General features: G+C 48.4%; 1 protein-coding gene, 5 non-coding genes and 1 pseudogene across 6 annotated transcripts; 1 reads left to right on the top strand and 6 right to left on the bottom strand.

The window, feature by feature from the left end:
* Window positions 1-229: 229 nt before the first annotated feature.
* Ubc (ubiquitin C) lies at window positions 230-4,814 on the bottom strand. The gene is made up of 2 exons (XM_057765115.1): window positions 4,693-4,814; window positions 230-3,205 (listed from the first exon to the last, which is right to left on the bottom strand). The coding sequence occupies exon 2, from the start codon at window positions 3,200-3,202 to the stop codon at window positions 314-316; it is 2,889 nt and encodes a 962-aa protein (XP_057621098.1). The 5' UTR covers window positions 3,203-3,205; window positions 4,693-4,814; the 3' UTR covers window positions 230-313.
* A 13,053-nt stretch (window positions 4,815-17,867) lies between these two features.
* Window positions 17,868-17,967, bottom strand: LOC130872357 (U6 spliceosomal RNA; annotated as a pseudogene).
* Window positions 17,968-18,287: 320 nt separating this feature from the next.
* Window positions 18,288-18,359, bottom strand: Trnaa-ugc (transfer RNA alanine (anticodon UGC)). Its single transcript has one exon. It is a non-coding gene; the product is annotated as a tRNA-Ala (tRNA).
* Window positions 18,360-20,014: 1,655 nt separating this feature from the next.
* On the bottom strand, window positions 20,015-20,086 carry Trnad-guc (transfer RNA aspartic acid (anticodon GUC)). The gene has a single exon. It is a non-coding gene; the product is annotated as a tRNA-Asp (tRNA).
* Window positions 20,087-20,485: 399 nt separating this feature from the next.
* Trnaf-gaa (transfer RNA phenylalanine (anticodon GAA)) lies at window positions 20,486-20,558 on the bottom strand. Its single transcript has one exon. It is a non-coding gene; the product is annotated as a tRNA-Phe (tRNA).
* Window positions 20,559-22,377: 1,819 nt separating this feature from the next.
* Window positions 22,378-22,449, bottom strand: Trnad-guc (transfer RNA aspartic acid (anticodon GUC)). The gene has a single exon. It is a non-coding gene; the product is annotated as a tRNA-Asp (tRNA).
* A 257-nt stretch (window positions 22,450-22,706) lies between these two features.
* On the top strand, window positions 22,707-22,778 carry Trnaa-ugc (transfer RNA alanine (anticodon UGC)). The gene has a single exon. It is a non-coding gene; the product is annotated as a tRNA-Ala (tRNA).
* The last annotated feature ends 1,201 nt before the right edge of the window (window positions 22,779-23,979 follow it).

Below are 23,979 nucleotides of genomic sequence, written 5' to 3'. Positions count from 1 at the left end.
CAGTTTTGCCTGCCTGCTGCAAGAGCCCCAAAGAGGCTACTGGATGCCCTAGAAATGGAGTTACAGATGAGCTGCATTGTTGATGCTGGACATTGAACCTTGGTTCTCTGGAAAAGGATCAGTGGGCTTAACTGAGCACTTAACTCCCAAGGTTGTAACTTTAACAAACTTAATAACCTGCACATTTCAATATCAGGTTCCAACAAATGAAAGCAAAAACAAGATCAGACCTTTGGGAATGCAAGAACTTTATTCAAAGTGCAATGTAACTGGTTAACAGCTTAAAAGATGGGGGATACTAAGACACCTCCCCTCAAGCCCAAGAACAAGCACAAGGAGTGCTCTTTCTAGACAGTGTGCTGAGAAAGGTGCGTCCATCTTCCTGTTTGACTTTCTTAGTGGTGTTACTGGGCTCGACCTCCAGGGTGATGGTCTTGCCTGTCAGGGTCTTCACAAAGATCTGCATCCCACCCCTGAGGCGCAGGACCAGGTGCAGGGTGGACTCTTTCTGGATGTTGTAGTCGGACAGAGTGCGGCCATCTTCCAGCTGTTTGCCTGCAAAGATCAGCCTCTGCTGGTCAGGGGGGATGCCCTCCTTGTCCTGGATCTTTGCCTTGACATTCTCGATGGTGTCACTGGGCTCGACCTCCAGGGTGATGGTCTTGCCTGTCAGGGTCTTCACAAAGATCTGCATCCCACCCCTGAGGCGCAGGACCAGGTGCAGGGTGGACTCTTTCTGGATGTTGTAGTCGGACAGGGTGCGGCCATCTTCCAGCTGTTTGCCTGCAAAGATCAGCCTCTGCTGGTCAGGGGGGATGCCCTCCTTGTCCTGGATCTTTGCCTTGACATTCTCGATGGTGTCACTGGGCTCGACCTCCAGGGTGATGGTCTTGCCTGTCAGGGTCTTCACAAAGATCTGCATCCCACCCCTGAGGCGCAGGACCAGGTGCAGGGTGGACTCTTTCTGGATGTTGTAGTCGGACAGGGTGCGGCCATCTTCCAGCTGTTTGCCTGCAAAGATCAGCCTCTGCTGGTCAGGGGGGATGCCCTCCTTGTCCTGGATCTTTGCCTTGACATTCTCGATGGTGTCACTGGGCTCGACCTCCAGGGTGATGGTCTTGCCAGTCAGGGTCTTCACAAAGATCTGCATCCCACCCCTGAGGCGCAGGACCAGGTGCAGGGTGGACTCTTTCTGGATGTTGTAGTCGGACAGGGTGCGGCCATCTTCCAGCTGTTTGCCTGCAAAGATCAGCCTCTGCTGGTCAGGGGGGATGCCCTCCTTGTCCTGGATCTTTGCCTTGACATTCTCGATGGTGTCACTGGGCTCGACCTCCAGGGTGATGGTCTTGCCTGTCAGGGTCTTCACAAAGATCTGCATCCCACCCCTGAGGCGCAGGACCAGGTGCAGGGTGGACTCTTTCTGGATGTTGTAGTCGGACAGGGTGCGGCCATCTTCCAGCTGTTTGCCTGCAAAGATCAGCCTCTGCTGGTCAGGGGGGATGCCCTCCTTGTCCTGGATCTTTGCCTTGACATTCTCGATGGTGTCACTGGGCTCGACCTCCAGGGTGATGGTCTTGCCTGTCAGGGTCTTCACAAAGATCTGCATCCCACCCCTGAGGCGCAGGACCAGGTGCAGGGTGGACTCTTTCTGGATGTTGTAGTCGGACAGGGTGCGGCCATCTTCCAGCTGTTTGCCTGCAAAGATCAGCCTCTGCTGGTCAGGGGGGATGCCCTCCTTGTCCTGGATCTTTGCCTTGACATTCTCGATGGTGTCACTGGGCTCGACCTCCAGGGTGATGGTCTTGCCTGTCAGGGTCTTCACAAAGATCTGCATCCCACCCCTGAGGCGCAGGACCAGGTGCAGGGTGGACTCTTTCTGGATGTTGTAGTCGGACAGGGTGCGGCCATCTTCCAGCTGTTTGCCTGCAAAGATCAGCCTCTGCTGGTCAGGGGGGATGCCCTCCTTGTCCTGGATCTTTGCCTTGACATTCTCGATGGTGTCACTGGGCTCGACCTCCAGGGTGATGGTCTTGCCTGTCAGGGTCTTCACAAAGATCTGCATCCCACCCCTGAGGCGCAGGACCAGGTGCAGGGTGGACTCTTTCTGGATGTTGTAGTCGGACAGGGTGCGGCCATCTTCCAGCTGTTTGCCTGCAAAGATCAGCCTCTGCTGGTCAGGGGGGATGCCCTCCTTGTCCTGGATCTTTGCCTTGACATTCTCGATGGTGTCACTGGGCTCGACCTCCAGGGTGATGGTCTTGCCAGTCAGGGTCTTCACAAAGATCTGCATCCCACCCCTGAGGCGCAGGACCAGGTGCAGGGTGGACTCTTTCTGGATGTTGTAGTCGGACAGGGTGCGGCCATCTTCCAGCTGTTTGCCTGCAAAGATCAGCCTCTGCTGGTCAGGGGGGATGCCCTCCTTGTCCTGGATCTTTGCCTTGACATTCTCGATGGTGTCACTGGGCTCGACCTCCAGGGTGATGGTCTTGCCTGTCAGGGTCTTCACAAAGATCTGCATCCCACCCCTGAGGCGCAGGACCAGGTGCAGGGTGGACTCTTTCTGGATGTTGTAGTCGGACAGGGTGCGGCCATCTTCCAGCTGTTTGCCTGCAAAGATCAGCCTCTGCTGGTCAGGGGGGATGCCCTCCTTGTCCTGGATCTTTGCCTTGACATTCTCGATGGTGTCACTGGGCTCGACCTCCAGGGTGATGGTCTTGCCTGTCAGGGTCTTCACAAAGATCTGCATCCCACCCCTGAGGCGCAGGACCAGGTGCAGGGTGGACTCTTTCTGGATGTTGTAGTCGGACAGGGTGCGGCCATCTTCCAGCTGTTTGCCTGCAAAGATCAGCCTCTGCTGGTCAGGGGGGATGCCCTCCTTGTCCTGGATCTTTGCCTTGACATTCTCGATGGTGTCACTGGGCTCGACCTCCAGGGTGATGGTCTTGCCTGTCAGGGTCTTCACAAAGATCTGCATCCCACCCCTGAGGCGCAGGACCAGGTGCAGGGTGGACTCTTTCTGGATGTTGTAGTCGGACAGGGTGCGGCCATCTTCCAGCTGTTTGCCTGCAAAGATCAGCCTCTGCTGGTCAGGGGGGATGCCCTCCTTGTCCTGGATCTTTGCCTTGACATTCTCGATGGTGTCACTGGGCTCGACCTCCAGGGTGATGGTCTTACCAGTTAAGGTTTTCACAAAGATCTGCATTGTCTGTCAAAAAAATAAACAAACGGCAGGAATGATACAAATGTTAGTGGGCTGGCATTAACAGTTGAGTATATGTGAAATGCATTCCAGTTTAGTTCACACTGCCAAATTTTAGTCACACAAATCCTGTTGTAAAACCGTATTTATCTAAGGTTTTGGGAGGCAAAGGCAGTGACTTTTGAATTCAAGGTCAGCCTGATCTTCCAGATTATCCAGGGCTAGAGTAACCCTGTCTGGAAAAAAAAATTAAACAAACCAAAAAGACAGACATCTAGGTATAGTGAGCTCTCTCTAGGTTACTAATTTAGTGGGTGGAACCTGTAATACCATAAGCTGAAAGTCATTTCCTGACTATTTGCATAGCTTGAAGGAAAGCCTGTTCCACACTCACACCTGGGCTCACTGGGTGTCTCCTCCCCAAACAGGCATGAAGCAGATCCAGCCTGACCTATACAGCCGTTAAGAGACAGACTGCCTTTAAAAAATAAAAATAAAATAAACACCCAAGTCAGCGCACACTTTCATTACCAATGAGGAGACTTGGGGCAGACAGATTTCGAATTAGTTGGGAGGCCTGAGATAGTGAGACCCTATTGTCTCAACACTGCTACTCCCCCAAAAGAGCAAATGTGGATCAGAAAACACGCCATGGACAAAAACAGTAAGAAAACCAGAAAGACCCACAAGTCAGTAATCCAAATAGTTCCCAAGTCAACAGCAGGAATGAAACTGCAGGAACCAGACTGTAATGGGGTCTGGGGTGGCGACTCCGGCCTTGCATCCCATTGCGTGGGAGGCAGAGGCCGGGATCTGACAGTTTAAGGCCGCGCCGGCCCTGGCTATGCAGCGAGTCTCCTAAAACAACACTGGGCAAGAAACGAAACGCAATCCGAGGCTCACTTTTCCCTCGCTCTGAATTTCCGGTTCCTGTTCACTCTGAAGACGCTACCCGAGGCCCAAACCCTGTCTTGCAAGCGAGGGGAAGCTATATATAGTCAGGGAAAATGGCCTCACCACCCATTATGAGCCCATAGTGACCGCGACGTCACGGGTGCCCTAGGCCAGGCTGAGCCGCCATCTACCGACACCCCTTACTCCCCCACGTCTCAGTCGCACTTCCGCCTTTAGCAACGGAATCAAAACCGACCGACCTCGACCGACAATCAATCTCCCAGGGCTCTCCATCACTGCGGCCCGCAACCCGCCAAAAAATAGTTTAAAAAAAATAAACAAAAAGGTGCCCGCAAGTTCCCGGATGAACCGGCGGCAGCGGGCTCGCGGGCCTGCTTCCCCCAACCTCGTCCAGGGCCTCAGGGCCGCGCGTCTTTCCCCGCAGCCTTCCACCTGGGCGCCATCTTGCCGCGGGGTCCCCCGCCTCGGGACAGCCGCTCTCCTCGCGGGCCCCGCAAACGGAAGGTCCAGGCCGCGGGCCGCCGCTTCCCCCCCCTCCCCGCCTCTCAGCCCCGGCGGCGCGGCAGCCTTCTCCTCACCAGCGCTGGCGGCAGCGATCCTCCTAGAGACAAACCGACGGAACTCGAGGTCTCGACGGAACTAGCCACGACCCGCCCGGAGTCGCTTTATGTAATCATCGGAAGCCCCGCCCTCCCGCGATCCCTCCGCGGAAATGCGGTTAGGGACTACTTTCCAAGGCTGTTCTTGTCTCTGCAGCGGAAGCGACTGACTAGAACCAGCAAGGTCACTTCACGGCGTGTTCGTGTGTGGAGCCCAGAGAGTGGGGGCTTTGGGTGGCGGGGAAGGGCTGCGACCTTGTGCGGCACCGCGGAGGGATCAGCGTGTGTGACGCGTCAAATCACGACATGGTCGGCGCGAGAACCCGGCTCGGATCAGCTCGGCAGGAGCGGAGCTCGGCGCATGCGCAGTGCAGCTTTGAGGCCAAGCGCCCCACCAGCTGACCCCGTCTGGGGGTCTGTGTGGCCTCAGTGCGTTCTAGGGACCCAGGGTTTTGCCTCCTGTCACATTGGGGTCCCTTTGGAGACCTCGTCTCCTCAGCTCGGCCGGTCCCTGAGCCCAGCCCTCACCTCTTTGGCACAGTGACAGGGTGGATGACTGTGCAAATCTCAAAACAAGGGGAACGAGAAAAAGCTTTTTTAATAAATGTTTGATGGCTCCTCAGGACCGATGGGGACGGGGGTGGGGTGGGTGGAGGAATTATAAAAATGGGAAGCCTCTCCCCGATTTTGGAAAATGAATCTCAATTCCTTAAAGGCAAAAAAATCCACACAGCTCTTGAAAACTGTTGGCATTAGACCAACAGAACTAGATCTTTCCCGAATGTTCTTAGGTCTGTTTATGCCTTCGGTGTCCTTGGATTCGTGAAGGTTCTGTGTGATTGTCACCAAGGAAACATCAAATTTTCAAAGTGTTGTTCATATTTAGCCCACCTAAGAGAGTGAATCCTTTGAGGTCCTAGACTTTTTATTTTATTTTTGTTGTTGAGACAGGATCTCAAGCTCTGGCTTTCCTGGAACAAGCTATTTTATTTAGCTTTTTTATTTGAGACCAGGTTGACCTCAAATTTACGGAGATTCTTCTGCTGGGATCAAGGTGTGTGCCACCAAACCTAAGCCCCAGGTTTTTGTTTTGTTTTCAGAGGCAGAGTTTCTCTGTGTATCTCGGGAGCCTGTCCTGGAACTAGCTCTGTAGACCAGGCTGGCCTCGAACTCACAGATATCCACCTGCCTCTGCCTCTGAGTGCTGGGAAAATCTTCAGTCATTTTCCATTAGGCTACATCGATCCCCCAGTCCCTTAATTCATTAAATAAGATGTAAAGTCCTTAAGATTTGTACATGTTTGTGGAACGTGGTGAAGCACACCTTCAATCCCAGCGTTTCGGAGACAGAAGCAGGAGGATCTCCGAGTTCCAGGCCTGCCTCGTCTACATACAGAATGAGTTCCAGGTCAGCCAGGACTATTACACAGAAACCCTGTCTTGAAAAACCACAAAAGTAAAACAAAAACAAACAAACCAAAGAATCCCTGGGGTCTCCAGAGAGATGGCTCAGCAATAAGAACAGGTATAACTTTCAGAGTACCTGAGTTCAAGTCCCAGTACCCAAATCAGTCAGTTCACAATGGCCTGTGATTACTGCTTCAGGGAGTCAAATGTCCCTGGAGGAACTGACAATGCACGTGGTATATGTCATACAGACACACACACACACACACATATATATAAAAAATAAAATAAACCTTAACTTTGCTGGGCATGTCTTTAATCCCAGCAATTTTTTACTTTTTTTGGAGACAGTGTCTCCATACATAGCCCTGGCTGCCCTGGGCTCACGCTGTAGACCAGGTGGGGCTCCGTACATAGCCCTGGCTGCCCTGACTCACGCTATAGACCAAACTGGGCCTCCATACATAGCCCTGGCTGCCCTGGGCTCACGCTGTAGACCAGGAGGGACTCTAACTTGCAGGGATCCTCCTGCCTCTAACCACCAGGTTAGATTTCACAGATTTCAGGCATGTCTGGTTTCCCGGCTTAGGAATTCATAAAAAGTCAAGATGAGAGGTATCATTCAAAACAGATTTTAATTTCTGTGATTTCCATGAATGAAGTCATATGCCACTGAGAAATTAAATGTCATTCTCTGGGTTTGGGAGACCCCGGTGGTTTCCGAGACAGATTTCTGTGCAGGTCAATTCTTTCTAGATTTCAGACAGAAGTTTGGCAAGGGACAACACCGCGAGCTGGATCTAAAGTGACGCTGGCCTTCAGAGCCACCAGGCTATATTTGGCTGTGCTTTGCTTCAGCCTTGTGATTCCTGTTTGTTAGCTGAGTCATCAGCTTGTTGGTGTCAGCACTTTCCAGTCTAGAAGGTTCAGAGCCAAACAGCCTTGGTTTCAGGGGTGGGGGAGGGAGAGGAGGAGGAAGGCTTGAGGGCTGGACCTGGCCAAGGGTTAGCTTGAAAAGGAAAGAATGTTCAGAGGGTCTTGGGAGAAGGAAGAGAATAATGGAGGTAAATGTGTAAGAAATAAATTATGTTATTTTCAACAAACATCAAAATGTTAACATTACATTACACGTATGAAAATATAGTGAAACCGCCGGGCGGTGGTGGCGCACGCCTTTAATCCCAGCACTCGGGAGGCAGAGGCAGGCGGATCTCTGTGAGTTCGAGACCAGCCTGGTCTACAAGAGCTAGTTCCAGGACAGGCTCCAAAACCACAGAGAAACCCTGTCTCGAAAAACCAAAAAAAAAAAAAAAAGAAAATATAGTGAAACCCATTGTTATAATTATATATGCTAATTTTTGTCAGGTCAAGTTCTCTGGAAGTGGACACATGGTTTTGTTTTGTTTTGTTTTTCAAGACAGGGTTTCTCAGTAGCTATGGAGCCAGTCCTGGAACTCACTCTGTAGTCCAGGAGACAGAGGCAGCAGGCCTTAAACTCACAGAGATCTGCCTGCCTCTGCCTCCTGAGCGTTGGGATTAAAGGAGTGTGCCACCATTGCCTGGCAACATGCAGATTTTTTAAAATCATTTTATTATTGCTTTGTTTTGTTTGAAACAGGGTTTCTCTGTGTATCTCTGACTGTCCTGGAACTGGCTTTGTAGACCAGGCTGGCCTGGAACCCACAGAGATCTGCCTCTGTCAGAGGACAACTTAAAGGAGTTAACTTGGGTCAAAGGGGTGAGCTGCCACTTCCCGGTGACACATGGATTTTTAAAATCACATTATGCGCGCGCGCGTGTGTGTGATGTGTGTGGCATATGTGTGTCTTGTGTGTGTGGTGTGTGTTTGTGTGGTATATGTGTGTGTTGTGTGTGTGTCTGTGTGGTGTCTGTGTGTGTGGTATATGTATGTGGTGTGTGTGTGTGGTGTGTCTGTGTTTTGTGTGTGTATGTGTGGTGTGTGTTGGTGTGGGTGTGTGTAGTGTGTGTGTAGTGTGTGTGTGTCTGTGTGGTGTATTATGTGATGTGTGTGTGTGGTGTGTTGTGTGTGTGTAGGTCAGAGGTCAAGTTGGTTATTTCCCTCTCTACCCATGGGTCCCAGAGAGTAAATTCATGTTATCAGCAGGCTTGTAAGCGCCTTTACTTGCAAACCTAGCCTCCCATTTTTTCCATTTTGTTTTGTTTTGTTTGAGACAAGGTTTCTCTGTGTAGTCCTGGCTGTCTTGGAACTCGCTCTGTAGACCAGGCTAGCCTCAACTCACAGAGATCCGCCTGCCTTGGCCTCCCAAATGCTGGAATTAAAGGCAGTGTGTGCCACCAAGCCCAGATCCAGTCTTCCGTTTTTAAATATATATTTTTAAATAATCCTTGAGAAGTTCATACATACAATATATTTTTATCATACCTCCCCCCTTTCCTTCCTGCAGCTCCTTCCTGGGCATCTCTTCTGACTCCCCCTCTTAATTTCCCATTTAAATTGTCATTTTGTTTTTAATAACCCATCAGCACTGTGTTCTTACAACAAACTGAGGGAACCTGCTTCTCAAGGTCACAGGGCAAGAAGGATGGGAGGAAATGGCCTCCCCTCAGAGTTGGCTGCAGCTCCCCAGCACAGCAGCTTCCCAGCCAGGAGCGAGCCATCCAGCCAAGCTCTCACAATCCTCAGGGTAAAGGGTGGATAATACTAGTCCTAGTCACAGAGACCAGAGACACTCAGTGACAAATCACAGTGACAGCCACTGCCACCCACACGGAATCCTGCGTCCCAGATGTCCGATACAGAGAACTCGGGGGAGATTATCACAGTCGCTGGTCTATTTTTCTGAAAGGGATTCCAACGTCTTCACGTCCTACTTGGCCTCAGGACTTAGGTATCAAGTCACAGCCCTAAATCCCAAACCTCCTGACCTAGAATGGGGAAGTGCTCGAACGTGCTGGAAGTCTCTTGATTCATTAGATTCCTTTCGCAGTTCGTTCCGCGCACAGATCCGTTCTTTGCAGGCTACCAGGGATGGTTGCTTCAAAGCTGGCACCAATGGGGACCGAGAAAGGGCCCCAGCAACAGGGAGGGATTGGCTGAGGACACCTACGCGTGGTGAGCTGAGCAGGGCTCGGCCCCCAACTTCCTGATGGGGGTGGGGCCGGGTGACAGCTGCCTACGTGTCCTCCGCTGGGTTTGCCTGGTCGGAAGGTCACACCTGGTGTGTGACTGGGCTCAGTTCTAGGGGATGGGAGGAAGCACAAGGGTCAGCTGGTGTTTTTCTCCCCAAAAGGAAGTGTGGAGCCAGAAGTCTGTTTTGTCATGGGTTGTATAACCAGACAAGGTTACCAAGGGCAGGCCTCAGCTTGTAAAGCGAAGAGACAGAGAAAAACAGGGTGTTGTGTTCTGCTTCCTGTTTATGAACAAGCACAGAGAGGCTGGACTTGGCCTCCACTCCCACGGGAGCCAGCCATGGCCCACCGTGTCAACTCCGTGCTCTCTACACGTTTCTAAATTTGGAAAATTTAGAGAATTAGTTGGTTTTGATTTGGGTTTTTGAGACCAAGTCTCACTATGTGGCCCTGGCTGTTCTGGAACTATATAGACCTTGCTGGATTCGAACTCACACAGACAGATCTGCCAGCCTCTGATGTTGGCCACCCCCAACAGGTCTTAAATATGTCATTGATTTTTATATATCTTTATTGATATTTATTATATATATTATAATAATATATATTATAAATAGATTATTATTTTATTTCCAACAAACATCAAAATGTTTACATTACATTACAGGTATGAAAATATAGTGAAACCCGTTGTTATAATTATATATGCTAATTTTTGTCAGGACAAGTTCTCTGGAAGTGGACATATGATTTTTTTGTTTGTTTTGTTTTGTTCTGTACATTTTTCTCTGCTCCCCTCCCTGTCTCTTCCCTCCCCCTTTCAATCCTCCCCCAAGGTCCCCATGATCCCAATTTACTCAGGAGATCTTTCTTTTTCTACTTTCTACTTCCCATGTAGATTAGATCTATGTAAGTCTCTCTTAGTGTCCACATTGTTGTCTAAATTCTCTGGGATTATGGTTTGTAGGCTGGTTTTATTTGCTTTATGTTTAAAAACCACCTATGAGTGAGTATATGTGATAATTGTCTTTCTGTGTCTGGGTTACCTCACTCAAAATGATGTTTTCTAGTTCCATCCATTTTCCTGCAAGACCCTGTCTTCAAAAACAAAACCAAGCTGGGCGGTGGTGGCGCACGCCTTTAATCCCAGCACTCGGGAGGCAGAGGCAGGCGGATCTCTGTGAGTTCGAGGCTAGCCTGGTCTACAAGAGCTAGTTCCAGGACAGGAACCAAAAAGCTACAGAGAAACCCTGTCTCGAAAAAAAAAGAAAAGAAAAGAAATCTAGTACAGCTAATGTTTTCTGTAAAGGCTGCTTCTGCAGAGTTTTTATTGCCTTCACAGACAGGTACTAGTCGTGAATGTTCATGACCATGGTCATATCCTCAGTTCTTCCCAGAAACATCATTGGAGGATCTCACATTGTTTACAGTAAAGGTGCCTGTCTCCTGTATCGCTGTGGGCTTGGCTTAGCTCTTAGAGATGGCAATCCTGATGGGAGCCCTCAGGAGCCAGTCAGCCATCTCATTGAGGTTTCCTAACAACCCTGTGAAGACAGTAACTTCAAACCCCACCCCAGTCCTATTCCACCATCACAAAAAATGGAAGGGAGCCCTTTTCCATACTTTTTGGGATCCCCACATCATACATAAGCCTGTATTAAAAATACCTTTATTTAGTTACTTATTTTTGCCTTTTCAGTAGTCTTGGCTGTCCTGGCACTAGCTCTGTAGACCAGGCTTGTCTCGAACTCACAGAGATCTGCCTGCTTCTGCCTCCCGAGTGCTGGGATTAAAGGAGTGTGCCACCAATGCCCACCCTCCTTATTTTTTTTTTTTTTTTGGTTTTTCGAGACAGGGTTTCTCTGTAGCTTTGGTGCCTGTCCTGGAACTAGCTCTTGTAGACCAGGCTGGCCTCGAACTCCCAGAGATCCGCCTGCCTCTGCCTCCCGAGTGCTGGGATTAAAGGCGTGCGCCACCACCGCCCGGCCCTCCTTATTTTTTTTTTTCAAAGAGTAGTTTTTCTTTTTCTTTTTTTATGATTTACTTTATTTTATGTGCATTGGTGTGAAGGTGACAGATCCCCTGGAACTAGATTTACAGACAGTTGTGAGCTACCATGTAGGTGCTGGGAATTGAACTCTGGTCCTCTGGAAGAGCAGGCAGTATACTTAATCATCGAGCCTTCTCTCCAGCCCTTTCTTCCCTTTTTAAAGACAGTCTGACTGTATATAGTCCTGGCTGCCTGAAACTGGCTTTGTAGACCAAACTGGCCTTAAATGCAAAAAGATCTTCCTGTGTCTGCCAGCTAAGTGCTGAGATTAGAGACAGTTTCCATACCCAGACTTCCTCCTTTTTAAAAACCTATTATTCATTTATTACTGGGGGTGGAGCTGTGGGCTGTGTGTGTGTGATGACATGCACAAGGAGGTAATATCAACCTTGTGGAGCCCGCTCTCTCCTCCCACCCTTAACGCGGGTGGGGCCGAATTGGCAGTTACCGCTTTACTCACTGAGTTATCTCGGTGCCCCAACCCTGTTTGTCTAGAGATTTACTTGTTTCTACTCTATGTGTACAGGTGTTTGCCTACACATATGATCTGGGCACCACCTGCATGCAGTAACTAAGGAGGCCAGAGAAGGCATAGAATCCCCTGGCACTGGAGTTATAGTGTTATGACTAAAGAAGCTCCATTTTATGCTAGGCATCCATCTAGTGCCCACCCACTCACTGGTACCCACCAGCCATTTGTTGCTGACTCCAGTCTCTGGAGGATAAGTTCCCAGTTAACCCTGACTCCAGTCTCTGGAGGATAAGTTCCCAGTTAACCCTGACTCAGTGACCCCACCCAAAAATGTACATCCCTGACTACCTAGTTATGATATGACTAACTGCCTTTTTTTATTACACAGATACCCAAATATTGGTTTTTGTTTTTTTTGTTTTGTTGTTTTTCAAGACAGGGTTTCTCTGTGGCTTTGGAGCCTGTCCTGGAACTAGCTCTGTAGACCAGGCTGGTCTCGAACTCACAGAGATCTGCCTGCCTCTGCCTCCCGAGTGTTTTTTTTTTTTTTTTTTTTTTTTAATATTTATTTATTATACATACAATGTTCTGTCTGTGTGTATGTCTGCAAGCCAGAAGAGGGCACCAGACATCATTACAGATGGTTGTGAGCCACCATGTGGTTGCTGGGAATTGAACTCAGGACCTTTGGAAGAGCAGGCAATGCTCTTAACCACTGAGCCATCTCTCCAGCCCGAGTGTTTTTTTTTTTTAATATTTATTTATTATGTATACAATATTCTTTCTGCGTGTATGCCTGAAGTCCAGAAGAGGGCACCAGACCTCATTACAGATGGTTGTGAGCCACCATGTGGTTGCTGGGAATTGAACTCAGGACCTTTGGAAGAGCAGGCAATGCTCTTAACCGCTGAGCCATCTCTCCAGCCCCAACCTCCCGAGTGTTTTGAGACAGAGTTTCTCTGTGTAGCTTTGGTGCCTGTCCTGAAACTAGCTCTGTAGACCAGGCTGGCCTCGAACTCAGAGGGATCTGCCTGTCTCCCGAGTGCTGGGGTTAAAGGCATGCTCTACCACTGCTGGGCTCCCAAATATTGTTTTGAGTTGCCTTAAATTCTTTTTTTTTTTTTAAATATTTATTTATTTATTATGTATACAATAGTCTGTCTGTGTGTATGCCTGCAGGCCAGAAGAGGGCACCAGACCCCACTATAGATGGTTGTGAGCCACCATATGGTTGCTGGGAATTAAACTCAGGACCTTTGGAAGAGCAGGCAATGCTCTTAACCTCTGAGTCATCTCTCCAGCCCCTGGCTTAACTTCTTAACTTGGCAGACCAGAACAGTTTTTACTTGCTTACATAGATATTGAACACTTTCGTGTGATTTTCCCCTTTAAAAGTTCTTCCTCATAAGCTGGGCAGTGGTGGCGCATGCCTTTAATCCCAGCATTTAGGAGGCAGAGGCAGGCAGGCATTTGTGAGTTCAAGCTCAGCCTGGTCTACAGAGCAAGTTCCAGGACAGGCTCCAAAGCTACACAGAAAAGCCATGTCTTACATAGATCTAATCTACATGGGAAGTAGAAAAAGACAAGATCTCCTGAGTAAATTGGGAGCATGGGGACCTTGAGAGAGGGCTGAAGGGGAGGGGAGAGACAGGGAGGGGAGCAGAGAAAAATGTAGAGCTCAATAAAAATCAATAATATATATATTTACATTAAAAAAAGAATAATCCTGTCTGGGGGGAAAGGCCTTCCCCATGCCCCTCCTTCATGGCAATCTCAAATCTGGCTCAGTTTGTCCATCCTGCTAACAGCTAATTAATGAACCTTTTAATTATAACTGGATTGAGTCCATGGTCTTTTCCCAGAGGTCACAAAATCTTTAACAAGAGATGATTGTGAGTCCTGGGAACTAAACTCTGGTCGTCTGCAAGTTTCTCTGCTCTCTTGAGAGTTTCATACTATACTGTTCAGGCTGATCATAAACTCCATGTGGTCTTCCTGCCTCAGCCTTCCAAACGCTGGGATTCAGAACTGAGCCACAACAACCCATCTTTCTGGGTTTCTCTGTGTAGTCCTGACTGTCCTGGAACTCACTCTGTAGACCAGGCTGACCTTTAACGCACAGAGATGCACCTGCCCTCTGCCTGCCTCCCGAGTGCTGGGATTAAAGGCGTGTACCACCATCGCCCCGCTTGTTTTTGTTTTTAAACCGGGCAATATTGTGTTCGGTTCAAGCTGTGAAGAAAAATATATATCAATGTTTTCCAATAAAATACAGTGACTACCAAAAAAAAAAAAAAAAGACTGGATGAGGTTATCTGGTAGAAGGAATGGGTCCCAAAAGCAGGCCACAGAGTCAGAGACATCCCCTGCTCTCACTGTTAGGAGTCTTACATGAAGACTACGCTACACAACTGTAACATATATGCAGAGGGCCTAGGTCAGTCTTATGCACAATTCCTGCTTGTTGGTTCCGTCTCTGTGAGCCCCTATGAGCTCCTGTTAGTTAGCTCTGTGGGTTTGCCCATGGTGCCCTTGACACCACCGCGTCCTACAATCCTACCTTCCCCTCTTCTGAAGGATTCCCAGAGCTCTGCCATATTTTTTCTGGGCATTGGTGACTCATGCTTTTAATTCCAGCACTTGGGAGGCAGAGGCAGGCAGATCTCTGTGAGTTCAAGGCCAGCCTGGTCCACAGAGCTAGTTCCAGATAGCCAGGGCTACAAAGAGAAACCCTGTCTTGAAAAAACAAACAAAAATAAAAGAAAGAACAAATTTCACCAATACATAACTTTTTGGAGTGTTGGCTGGCCCCTAGAGTCCAATTACTGAGGAGGAGGAGTCACCCCCCAGAGACAGTCTCTCACTACCACAGCTGATGTAAAAGCATGAGGATCTTTATTAATTCTGTCATGACAGGGTCTTCTAGCATTCAGGAGGCTAGAAGACCCCGAATGTCTGATACAGGCTATTTTTAAAGGGAAAAACCACAGAAGGAAGGGGTGTCTGGGGGTTGTTCTTTAACTATTATGATTGGCTTATTCAAAAGGGCTATTACCAATAATTGGCTGGAGAGTAGTTGCCAGATCAGATGAGGTAAGGGGAAACATCTGAGAGTCACTTTGCCCCTTTCCCAGGGCCTGAGTCAGAACATCAGTCACTGAGTCAGCAATAGGATTATTTTGTCCCTATTCAGGGAGATGGAAAGTTCCCAACATCTCAGTACGTGCATGTGTAGCTGTTATGTCCTTGGTTCCCAGGGGGGAGGGGAAGTACTGAGAGGGTTCAGAAATGGCTTCAGAATTGTCTTAAAGTTTTACAGGAGCCCCTCTCCTAGCAAAACTTTTGGCAATGACGACCCCTCCTGAGTATTGGTAAAAGATAAAGGATAAAACAGAAGCAGGTAATTAGCTTCCTGTCAGAGCAGACAGAGATCATTTTAAAAATCACCATCAATGTCTTTTTAACCCTTGTTGACATTAGGGAGAAAGAACCTTCCCCAAGCTCATTAAGCCAGTGTGTCAGCCCATAATTGGTGAGAATGTTACGTATCTTGTCTCAAAAATAAAAACTTTGCCCGGCACTCGGGAGGCAGAGGCAGGTGGGTCACTGAGTTTGAGGCTAGCCTGGTCTACATGGTGAGGTCCAGAGCAGGGGTACTTGGTGAGACCCTGTTTCAAATATGATAATAGGCAGGAGAAATGACTCAGCAAGTAAGAGTGGCTTTAGTTCCAAGGGATATGACACCCTCTTCTGGCCTCCTCGGGCACCAGGTACACACGTGGTGCAAATGCAAACACCCACACATAAAAGTAAATAAATCTTTAAAAATAATAGAGAAAAGCTTTGACATAAAGGGGAAAAAGGGTAAATTGGGAGTGAGGGTATTGAAAATGGGAGAGAGAGATGGGATTAACAGCAAGATCCCTTGTTTACATGTGTGACATTGTCGACAATTAACAAAAGACAGCCAGAAAGAAAAACAAAATTATCCAATTTGCAGGACAATAGATGAAATTGAAAAAATATCATATTAAGTGAAGTAACTTGGGCTAAGAGAGACAAACATCACATGTTCTCTTTTATATGGGAATGTTAGTTTCTAATTTTTATATATGAATTGTACGAAACTAGGGGGTCTAGAAGGAGGAAAAACGGGGCTTTATGAATAGCAGTGGCAGGGTAATAGAAGACATGAAGTAAGGAAATGGAAAGCGAAGCTGGGTGTGGTAGCGCACATCTTTAATCCCAGAACTGGAGAGGCAGAGGTGGGTGGATGTCTTGGGAGTTTTGAGGCCAGCCTGGTCTAACAGCTCCAAGACAGCCAGAGCTACATATAGAGACCCTGTCTCAAGGAAGGAAGGAAGGAAGGAAAGAAAGAAAGGAAGGAAGGAAGGAAGGAAGGAAGGAAGGAAGGAAGGAAGGAAGGAAGGAAGGAAGGAAGGGAGGAAGGGAGGAAGGGGGAATAGTGGGGCAGAAGGGTTTAAGCAGGGATGGAGCCTGGGAGAATATTACATTTTTTTCTTATGGCTCAGTGAATAAGAGCATTTACTGTTCTTGCAGAGAACCGTGTTTGGTTCCCAATACCCACATGAGGAGAGCCAAGCCCCACCAAGTAGGTACAGAAATGCTCTAAGAGATCTGTTTCTCTCTCTCTTTCTCTCCACCCCCCCTGTTTTTTGTTTTTTTTGTTTTTTTTTTTTTTCTAAATAAGCTGGTAGTTTTGATTTACGCCTTTTATCTGACCACTTGAGAGGCAGAGGCAGGTGGATCTCTGTGAGGTCCCGACTAGCCTAGTCTACATAGTGAGGTCCAAGTCAGCCAGAGCTGCGGTGTACAACCGTTTCACAACAACAGTCAGCTTTGATGGAGAAGGGGGCTCAGGAGCTATGGAAAGTTGATGGCTGGCAGGAAGGGAGGGTCCCTGGTAGGCTGACCATACTCCAGAGAATGGCCCCACCCATGGTATATGGGGAGCACAAATTGGACTCAGTGAATGTACACATATATGGGGGGGCATGAGTTTGGGAGGAGGACATGGGGATAGGATGATCCTGGAGGAACTGGAGGGGCAATGTGAGGGATGAATATGATACATAGACATTGTTTGCTTGTTTATTTTTGTTTTTTTTGAGACAGTTTCTCTATGTAACAGCCCTAACTGTCCTGGAACTAGCTCTTGTAGGCCAGCCAGCCTCTGCCTCCGGAGTGCTGGGATTAAAAATCCTACTGCCTCTGCCTCCTCAGTGCTGGGATTAAAAGTGTGCACCCACACCGCACAAAGACAAATATATACTGCCTGGGGTTACAAGCACCGGCTGTTCTTGCAGAGGACCTAGGTTCAGTTTCCATCACCACACGACTGCTCCTAACCATTTGTAACTCTAGATCCAGGGGACCTGACACCCTCTTCTAGCCTCGAACACTCCAAGTACATGGTACCCAGAAACATGCAGAAAAAAACCGATGCAGATAAAATAAAACACAAAATAATAATTTAAAAATAAAATAAAGGGCCAGGCACAGTGGTTTAAGCTTTAAGTCCCAGCAATAAGGAGGCAAGCAATCTCTACGAGTTCAAGGCCAGCTTGGTCTCCACAGTAGTTTCCAGGACAGTCAGAGTGGTTTAATGAGGTCTTATCTCAAAAAGTAAATAAAGAAATAAATAAAAACAAAGGTCTTGTTTTCTCTAGATCTGATTTTCTGTTTTTATTTGTTTAGTTGTTTTCATTTATGCTTTTTTTTTTTTTTTTTTTTTTTTTTTTTTGAGACAGGGTTTCTTTGTGGTTTTTGGAGCCTGTCCTGGAACTAGCTCTTGTAGACCAGGCTGGTCTCGAACTCACAAAGATCCTCCTGCCTCTGCCTCCCGAGTGCTGGGATTAAAGGCGTGCGCCACCACCGCCCGGCTGCTTTATGTTTTTTATTTTGTTTTGTCTGTTGTTTTTTTTTTTTTTTTTTTTTTTTTAGCATTTAGAGCCCTAATTGTCCTGGAACTCACTCTGTAGACCAAGACCTGTTGGTGTCGAACTCAGAGATCCACCTGCCTCCCGAGTACTGGGATTAAAGTCGTGCTTGCTTTATTTTTATTAAAGTGCCTTTTTTTTTTTTTTTTTTTTTTTTTTTATGGAACGCTTCGCGGATTTGTGTGTCACCCTCGCGCAGGGGCCACGCTAATCTCTGTATCGGTCCAGTTTTAGTATAGACAGCACTAAAGTGCACCTTTAATTGGATAGTAAAACACGCAGGTACCGTGCGTCTCTAAGCATGCAAAGGCCCCGGAGTTCAATGTCATGCATGCAAAATCCCCTGATGGTCCTTGCTGGCACAGCAATCTCCACACCCGTACTGTCCTCACTTTTCCAGGCTGCCTGCTCTCTTTTGATTCCTCCAGCGACGCGTATTTAAATTTTTACAGGTAAAATTCTCAGTTCCAAGAGGTTACCGTCGTGGCAATCCTTAAAGAATGTCTTTCCTGGCTCTATTTAGTTGCAAAACCCAGAAATTAAGAAAAAAAAAAAAAGAGTTTTAGAAAAAAAGTGGAGATGCCGGGGATCGAACCCGGGGCCTCATACATGCAAAGCATGCGCTCTACCACTGAGCTACATCCCCCACACGCCCTTGCGTTTCTTCGGAAAATCCCTGCTATACTCTATGAATAACTTTTTTTTTTTTTTTGTCTTCTAAATTTGCGTGGATTTTGAGGGCTTAGCAAAATTAATTGTCTTATATTTACCAAACAAACGTGTTCGTTATTGCGTTGATACAAGCTAAAAATTTTGCCCGATTCAGAGAACAAACAAAGTAGAAAAAAATAAAACAAAAATAAAACCCCAATGAATAAGGACTTGACCTCAGTGTTCCTCACCAGAATTCTCTGCTTCCATACTTTCCGACCTCGATGACTGAGTTTATAACCCTGCTTGAAGCCCTTCCTCTCTCTCTTTTCCCTCCATATCACTATTAAAACATTCAGCTTTCTCTCTCTTTCTCTCTCTCCCTCCCTCCCTCCCTCCCTCCCTCCCTCCCTCCCTCCCTCCCTCCCTCCCTCCCTCCCTCCCTCCCTTCACCTGCCCTTCTCCTGGAAGAATTTTCTGGATATGAAAATGATATGAAAATATCCATATTTCTGGATATGAAAATTGTGGGGGCTGCAGACGCCACAATTAGGGCTCAAATTTGGAGCAAGGACTCAGACTGCACTATCTCTGTGAACAGTGTCGGGGGCCGGGGGTCTGTTCTTTGGGACTCGCTACACCTGGGGATTTCCTATCACTTCCGGCGTGGATATTGCACCCTCAAATGATCTGCCTGACACTGACTGATACCCATCAGCGCGCTCGCACCAACTGCAGCCTAGCGCCGTCTGCAAGAAGGTTGGCATAGCAGCTGGCGTTGCCGGATCTCTCTGAGCCTCAAATGAGACTCGGACGGACCCAACCAACCCTGCTCACTAGGACAGGCGACAAGGATAGAGCCTGTATAGGTTCTAGAACGAGATGTGTCAGTAGTCGCTGGTGTGGACTGTAGCAAGGGGCTGCTGCATCCTACACCGTCATCCCCCTGCCCACTGCGTGAAGTCCCACATACATCATCTTGCCCTTGGGTCTCAGGGGGAGGGAGACTGCGTTGCTCACAGGGAAGAGAGGAGTCCATGGGCAACCGGTCTGGCCCTTCCTCCTCTGGGTCCGACGCCCTGAAAAAGAACCCGGCAGATAAAAAGGTGACTGACTTTGAACAAGGCTCAAGGAACAAGCCGAGGTTGCTCCTCTTCCTCCCCACAGGTTTTTGCGCTCGCTATTCCCTCAGCGTGGAATGATTTCTCAGTTCTCGTGTTTGGCTCCTTTTTACTGACCACCCAACCTCCCTAAAGGAGCCCACAAGAGAATAAATGAACTGAAGGATGGTGACAGTTTGGGAATATGTACAATGGAAAAGGGACAAGGAAACGTCTCAAATTGACAGACATCAGAAGGTTGTGTGTGGGCAGAGGCTGGAGTAAGGAGACACAGTGTAGGTGGCAGAGTGAGCCGGGTCTGGGCCTCCATCGTGTGATTGCGGGGACCAAGGACACCGAGGGAAAGCAGCTTTCCTGTGACCAGCTACCCAAGCTGAGCTCACGTGAAAGAGGACGGGGCCCAGCAGTGAGGGTAGAGCTTATTATTCTTTTGCGGCAGGATGAAGTTTGTCCGTTGGAGTTCAAGAATTTAAATAGCTTGGAAGACGGACGAAAAATACAACGGAACTGATAAAAAGAAACTTGCAATCTCCCCGTCGGGGAATCGAACCCCGGTCTCCCGCGTGACAGGCGGGGATACTCACCACTATACTAACGAGGAAGAGAGCTGCTTGCCGGCTTGGCAAGAACCTCCCTTAAGATTCTTTGAATTCCGTGACCTATTAACTTATGAAAGCAAAAAATAAATCTGATTTGATTGAAACTCACCCTTGAAATGTCCATTTTCTACTTGATTTTTTTAATTTTGCCACCTGGATTCAGACCTCAGGCATCAATAAATAGACGCCAAGCGTACACCAGCAGACATCAACAAATATCACAGTGACTAACACACGCTTCGGCATAAGGCGCTTTAGGAACACTTCGATTCGCCCCAAAAAGGGAGAAGCTGGGAAGTTTTCAGGACCTTTGGCTTCAGTGCACGGTGCTCAGGACTTTTGAGAAAAAATATGAAAACATTTAGTAAATTGGAAGGGAATAATGCGCAAAAATAAAGAGCTGCCGAAACCCGGGATCGAACCAGGGACCTTTAGATCTTCAGTCTAACGCTCTCCCAACTGAGCTATTTCGGCGGCTGTTGCTACGCTGTTCTTTTGCTCTCCTCCTTGTCGTTTCGAAAGCTTTGCCTCGGCTTTTCTAAGATCTGAAGTCTGGAAATTAACACTACCTATACTTCATTCCTTGGTCACACGCAGGCCACTGCCAGGCACCCGGTGGTAACAGACGCTGTCTAGGCGAATAAACACTCCCTGGGCGGGGCCACACTTGACTCAGATCCGGTCTCCAAGCGTGGTCTGCACGCCAGTGCACACCTGCTCAAACTCGAAGCACCGGGAAAGGAAAACAGGTGGGCATGGGAATGGGCTCTACCTGCTTCCTTCTCTTCGGTGATCAGAAAGAGAACGGCTTGTATTGAGGACCAGGGGGAGAAAAGTGAGGTCCCCGAAATGGCCAGAAGAAAGATTAGGTTTTCGGCAGAGTTGGAAGGAAGGCCCTGGGGAGTGAATCACAATACAGGTCTTCCCCGACTACTGAAAGCATGGGCCGGTGGGCCACAGAGGCCGCCTCATCCAGGAGGGGGGAGGGCCGGAGCTGTGGTGTCTGGGCCAAACCTGCAGATGCGGGCCTAGAAAGGTATTTTGAGGAGACCTAGGAGGAGGAAAGGGACCTTGCTGACGGCCTTGATCTGGGATTGGGGGTGGGAAGGGGTGAAGATGATGACCAAGAGTTGGCATGATGGTTGGGTGGAAAGCTGACCACAGGCACTGTCGTCTTTCCGAGCAAGCAAAGTCAGTCGATTTAGCATACCTAGGTCCCCCCAAGTGTACCCGCCGAAAGTCACGTGTCTCAGCTCTGACAATGTGTAATGCGTCAGAACGTGATCTTAAAGAATGTCTACAACTATGTGGAGTCATTGGGGTGGGTCTTATGAGAAGAAGCAGTTGGGAGAGGAAAGACACAGACACACAGACACAGAGGAAACACACACAGAGACAGGGACAGAGAGAGAACTATGGACTTGCAGCCTCCAGTCCCAGAGGATTTACCTTTCTGTTGTTTGGCACTCCCAGCCTTGGGGGCTTCGACATGGCTTTGGCAGCTGCAGGTCACACAGCCAGGCTACAGTACCCATCCATCCACACACTGGGCTTTCCTGGACAGGACTGAGACTGAGTTCAGGCTCACAACCATCAACTCCAGTTTCAGGGGACCTGGCCCCTCTGGCTGACATCTACAAACAGCAGGGAAGTCCGTAGTGCGCATCCATACACGCGGGCGAAACACATAAAATTATAAACAAATCTTTAAAAAAAAAAAAGTCAGTTTGGGTAAAGTCTTGTCTCAAAAAAAACAAAACAAAGAAATGGGAGCGGAGGAAATGAAGTTCTGTAAGCTAAGCACTGGGGAGGCTGAGGCAGGACAATTGTTCCTGGAGTTACAGGCCAAGCAAGAATTAAAAAACAAAACCTTTGTGAGAAGTGGGCACCTGCTTTATGCTTCTCAGAACATGCTTTACCTTGGCTTTTACAATAAATAAATAAATAAAAATAAATGACAAAACCTATTCACGACAAAAATGGAGTAAGGTGGGAAAGAAAAATTGGAGGAGGAAGGGGTCTCCGTAGAGGCAGCCCTGTCGGCAGGCTGGGACACACTCTTTGGAGTTGGCATTAGCCAGATGCCTAGGGCTGGACCTCCATCCTAGCCATGTTCACATATACGAACCCAAGTGAACTCAGGAGGTCCTTGTAAAATTCACGAAAGTAGGAAAGGGTAAAGAGGGTCGACGGTGGCAGATAAGCCGAGACTCTGTTGGTCTGATCCACAGTACTTAAGTACAGGATTTCCAAAATTCCAGAGATTTGTGAAATGCAAAACCTAGCTTGTGGTCTCCCCGTCGGGGAATCGAACCCCGGTCTCCCGCGTGACAGGCGGGGATACTCACCACTATACTAACGAGGAGGAACCATACTGAAAGTTTTCCAGACAAGTAACTATAGACGGATAAACGTAAAGCCTTGTACTTACGTTTTTTTTTCTTTTGTATTTTTCCTCTTCTGTTCCTTTAATTTTTCCTCTCTGTTTTTTTTTTTCCTCTTTCTCCCTCCCTTCTTTCTGAGACCTCAGCTCATGACGCCGACGTCACGAGCCGAAATCGGACTTTACAGCAGCGTGTGTTTGATCACCATCATCATTTCGGAAAACCCTGCCCACCACTAGGGGATGTAGCTCAGTGGTAGAGCGCATGCTTTGCATGTATGAGGCCCCGGGTTCAATCCCCGGCATCTCCACTTTTTGACTTTTATTTAAACAAAAAACCCTGCATTAAATCAGGTCAGAAAGCAACACAAGAGACCCAGTCCTCCTTCCCCACCGAATGGAAAACCCACGCCCCAGGAAGGACCCTGCGTGGCTTGCCGGTTTTGCGCGGGCGGCGGAATCAGCATTTGTAAACCAACTCCCGTAGTTACTTGTCAAGGGAGCCGGAGGAAAACATTTCATTTCCAAGGAGGTTCTCTAACTGGCGGCTCCAGGGCGCCTATTGTCACATAATGTGCACCCATCATGTGTCCAAATAAATCGTCAAGTAGCCCAGTAACTTGCAAAGACCACACAAGGAGTCTCAGCCTTTCTGGAACTCAAATTCCTGCTCTAGGTTACCACTAGGAATGTTTTATGTTTTATGACGATACGGAACTGCGGGGACATCCACAAGAACTGCATGAGCCGGAGCCGGCGGGTGCACACTCCTTGAGTGCGGAGCGGGAGCTTTAAGATGAAAGGGACAGAAAGCTGGCCGGTACCTGGACTTTGATGAACGGGTACAGAACCAGGTGGAACTGAGGTTTGAAACCCCCCACCCCACCCTGGGCCGGAGGATTTGGCTCTATCATCAGTGTTTTAAAGGCTCCTCCTGGCGGCCACATGAAGTTTTGCAGGCTGGCGCTGGAAGTACAGAGGGTTGGGTGGTGGCGGCGGGGTGTTCTGGTTGGTTCTGTAGGCAGCTATGTAACGTTGCCTAACCCGGGGGTCACGTGCTTTGCTCAGTCATTCCCCTTAGGTTTGTTCTGCCACTCTGAAGCTTGTCACTTTCATATGTGGCCCCCCAACTTTCTACTCTCTACTTCAACAGCACGCATGCCTACACAGAGGTGCGCCAGTGGGCTGGAAAACATCTATTTAAGTATATTATTTGACGGCTGGAGTGTAGCTCAGTTTGTAGCGTGCTTACCTAGAATGTACAATAGCTAGCACTACGTAAACCAGGCTTGGTGGCGCATGTCTGTCGTCCCAGCACCCGAGTGGCGTCTGAGGCTATCCTGGGCTATGATAGCACACCTGGAGGTGTTACTGATCCTCTGCTCACCAGCCTGGGTGGATTGATTGCCTTGATCCTTAAAACTCTTTATCCTCACCGAGGATGAGGTTACAGGTGTGAAGCACACCTGCCTGGCTTATGTGGCACTGGGGTGGTACCCTGGGCCACAACTC

Source organism: Chionomys nivalis, chromosome 3, assembly GCF_950005125.1.
Source record: "Chionomys nivalis chromosome 3, mChiNiv1.1, whole genome shotgun sequence".
NCBI lineage: Eukaryota > Metazoa > Chordata > Mammalia > Rodentia > Cricetidae > Chionomys > Chionomys nivalis.
The sequence above is the reverse complement of the archived record's forward strand: the minus strand, read 5'-3'. Positions and strand labels throughout refer to the sequence as shown.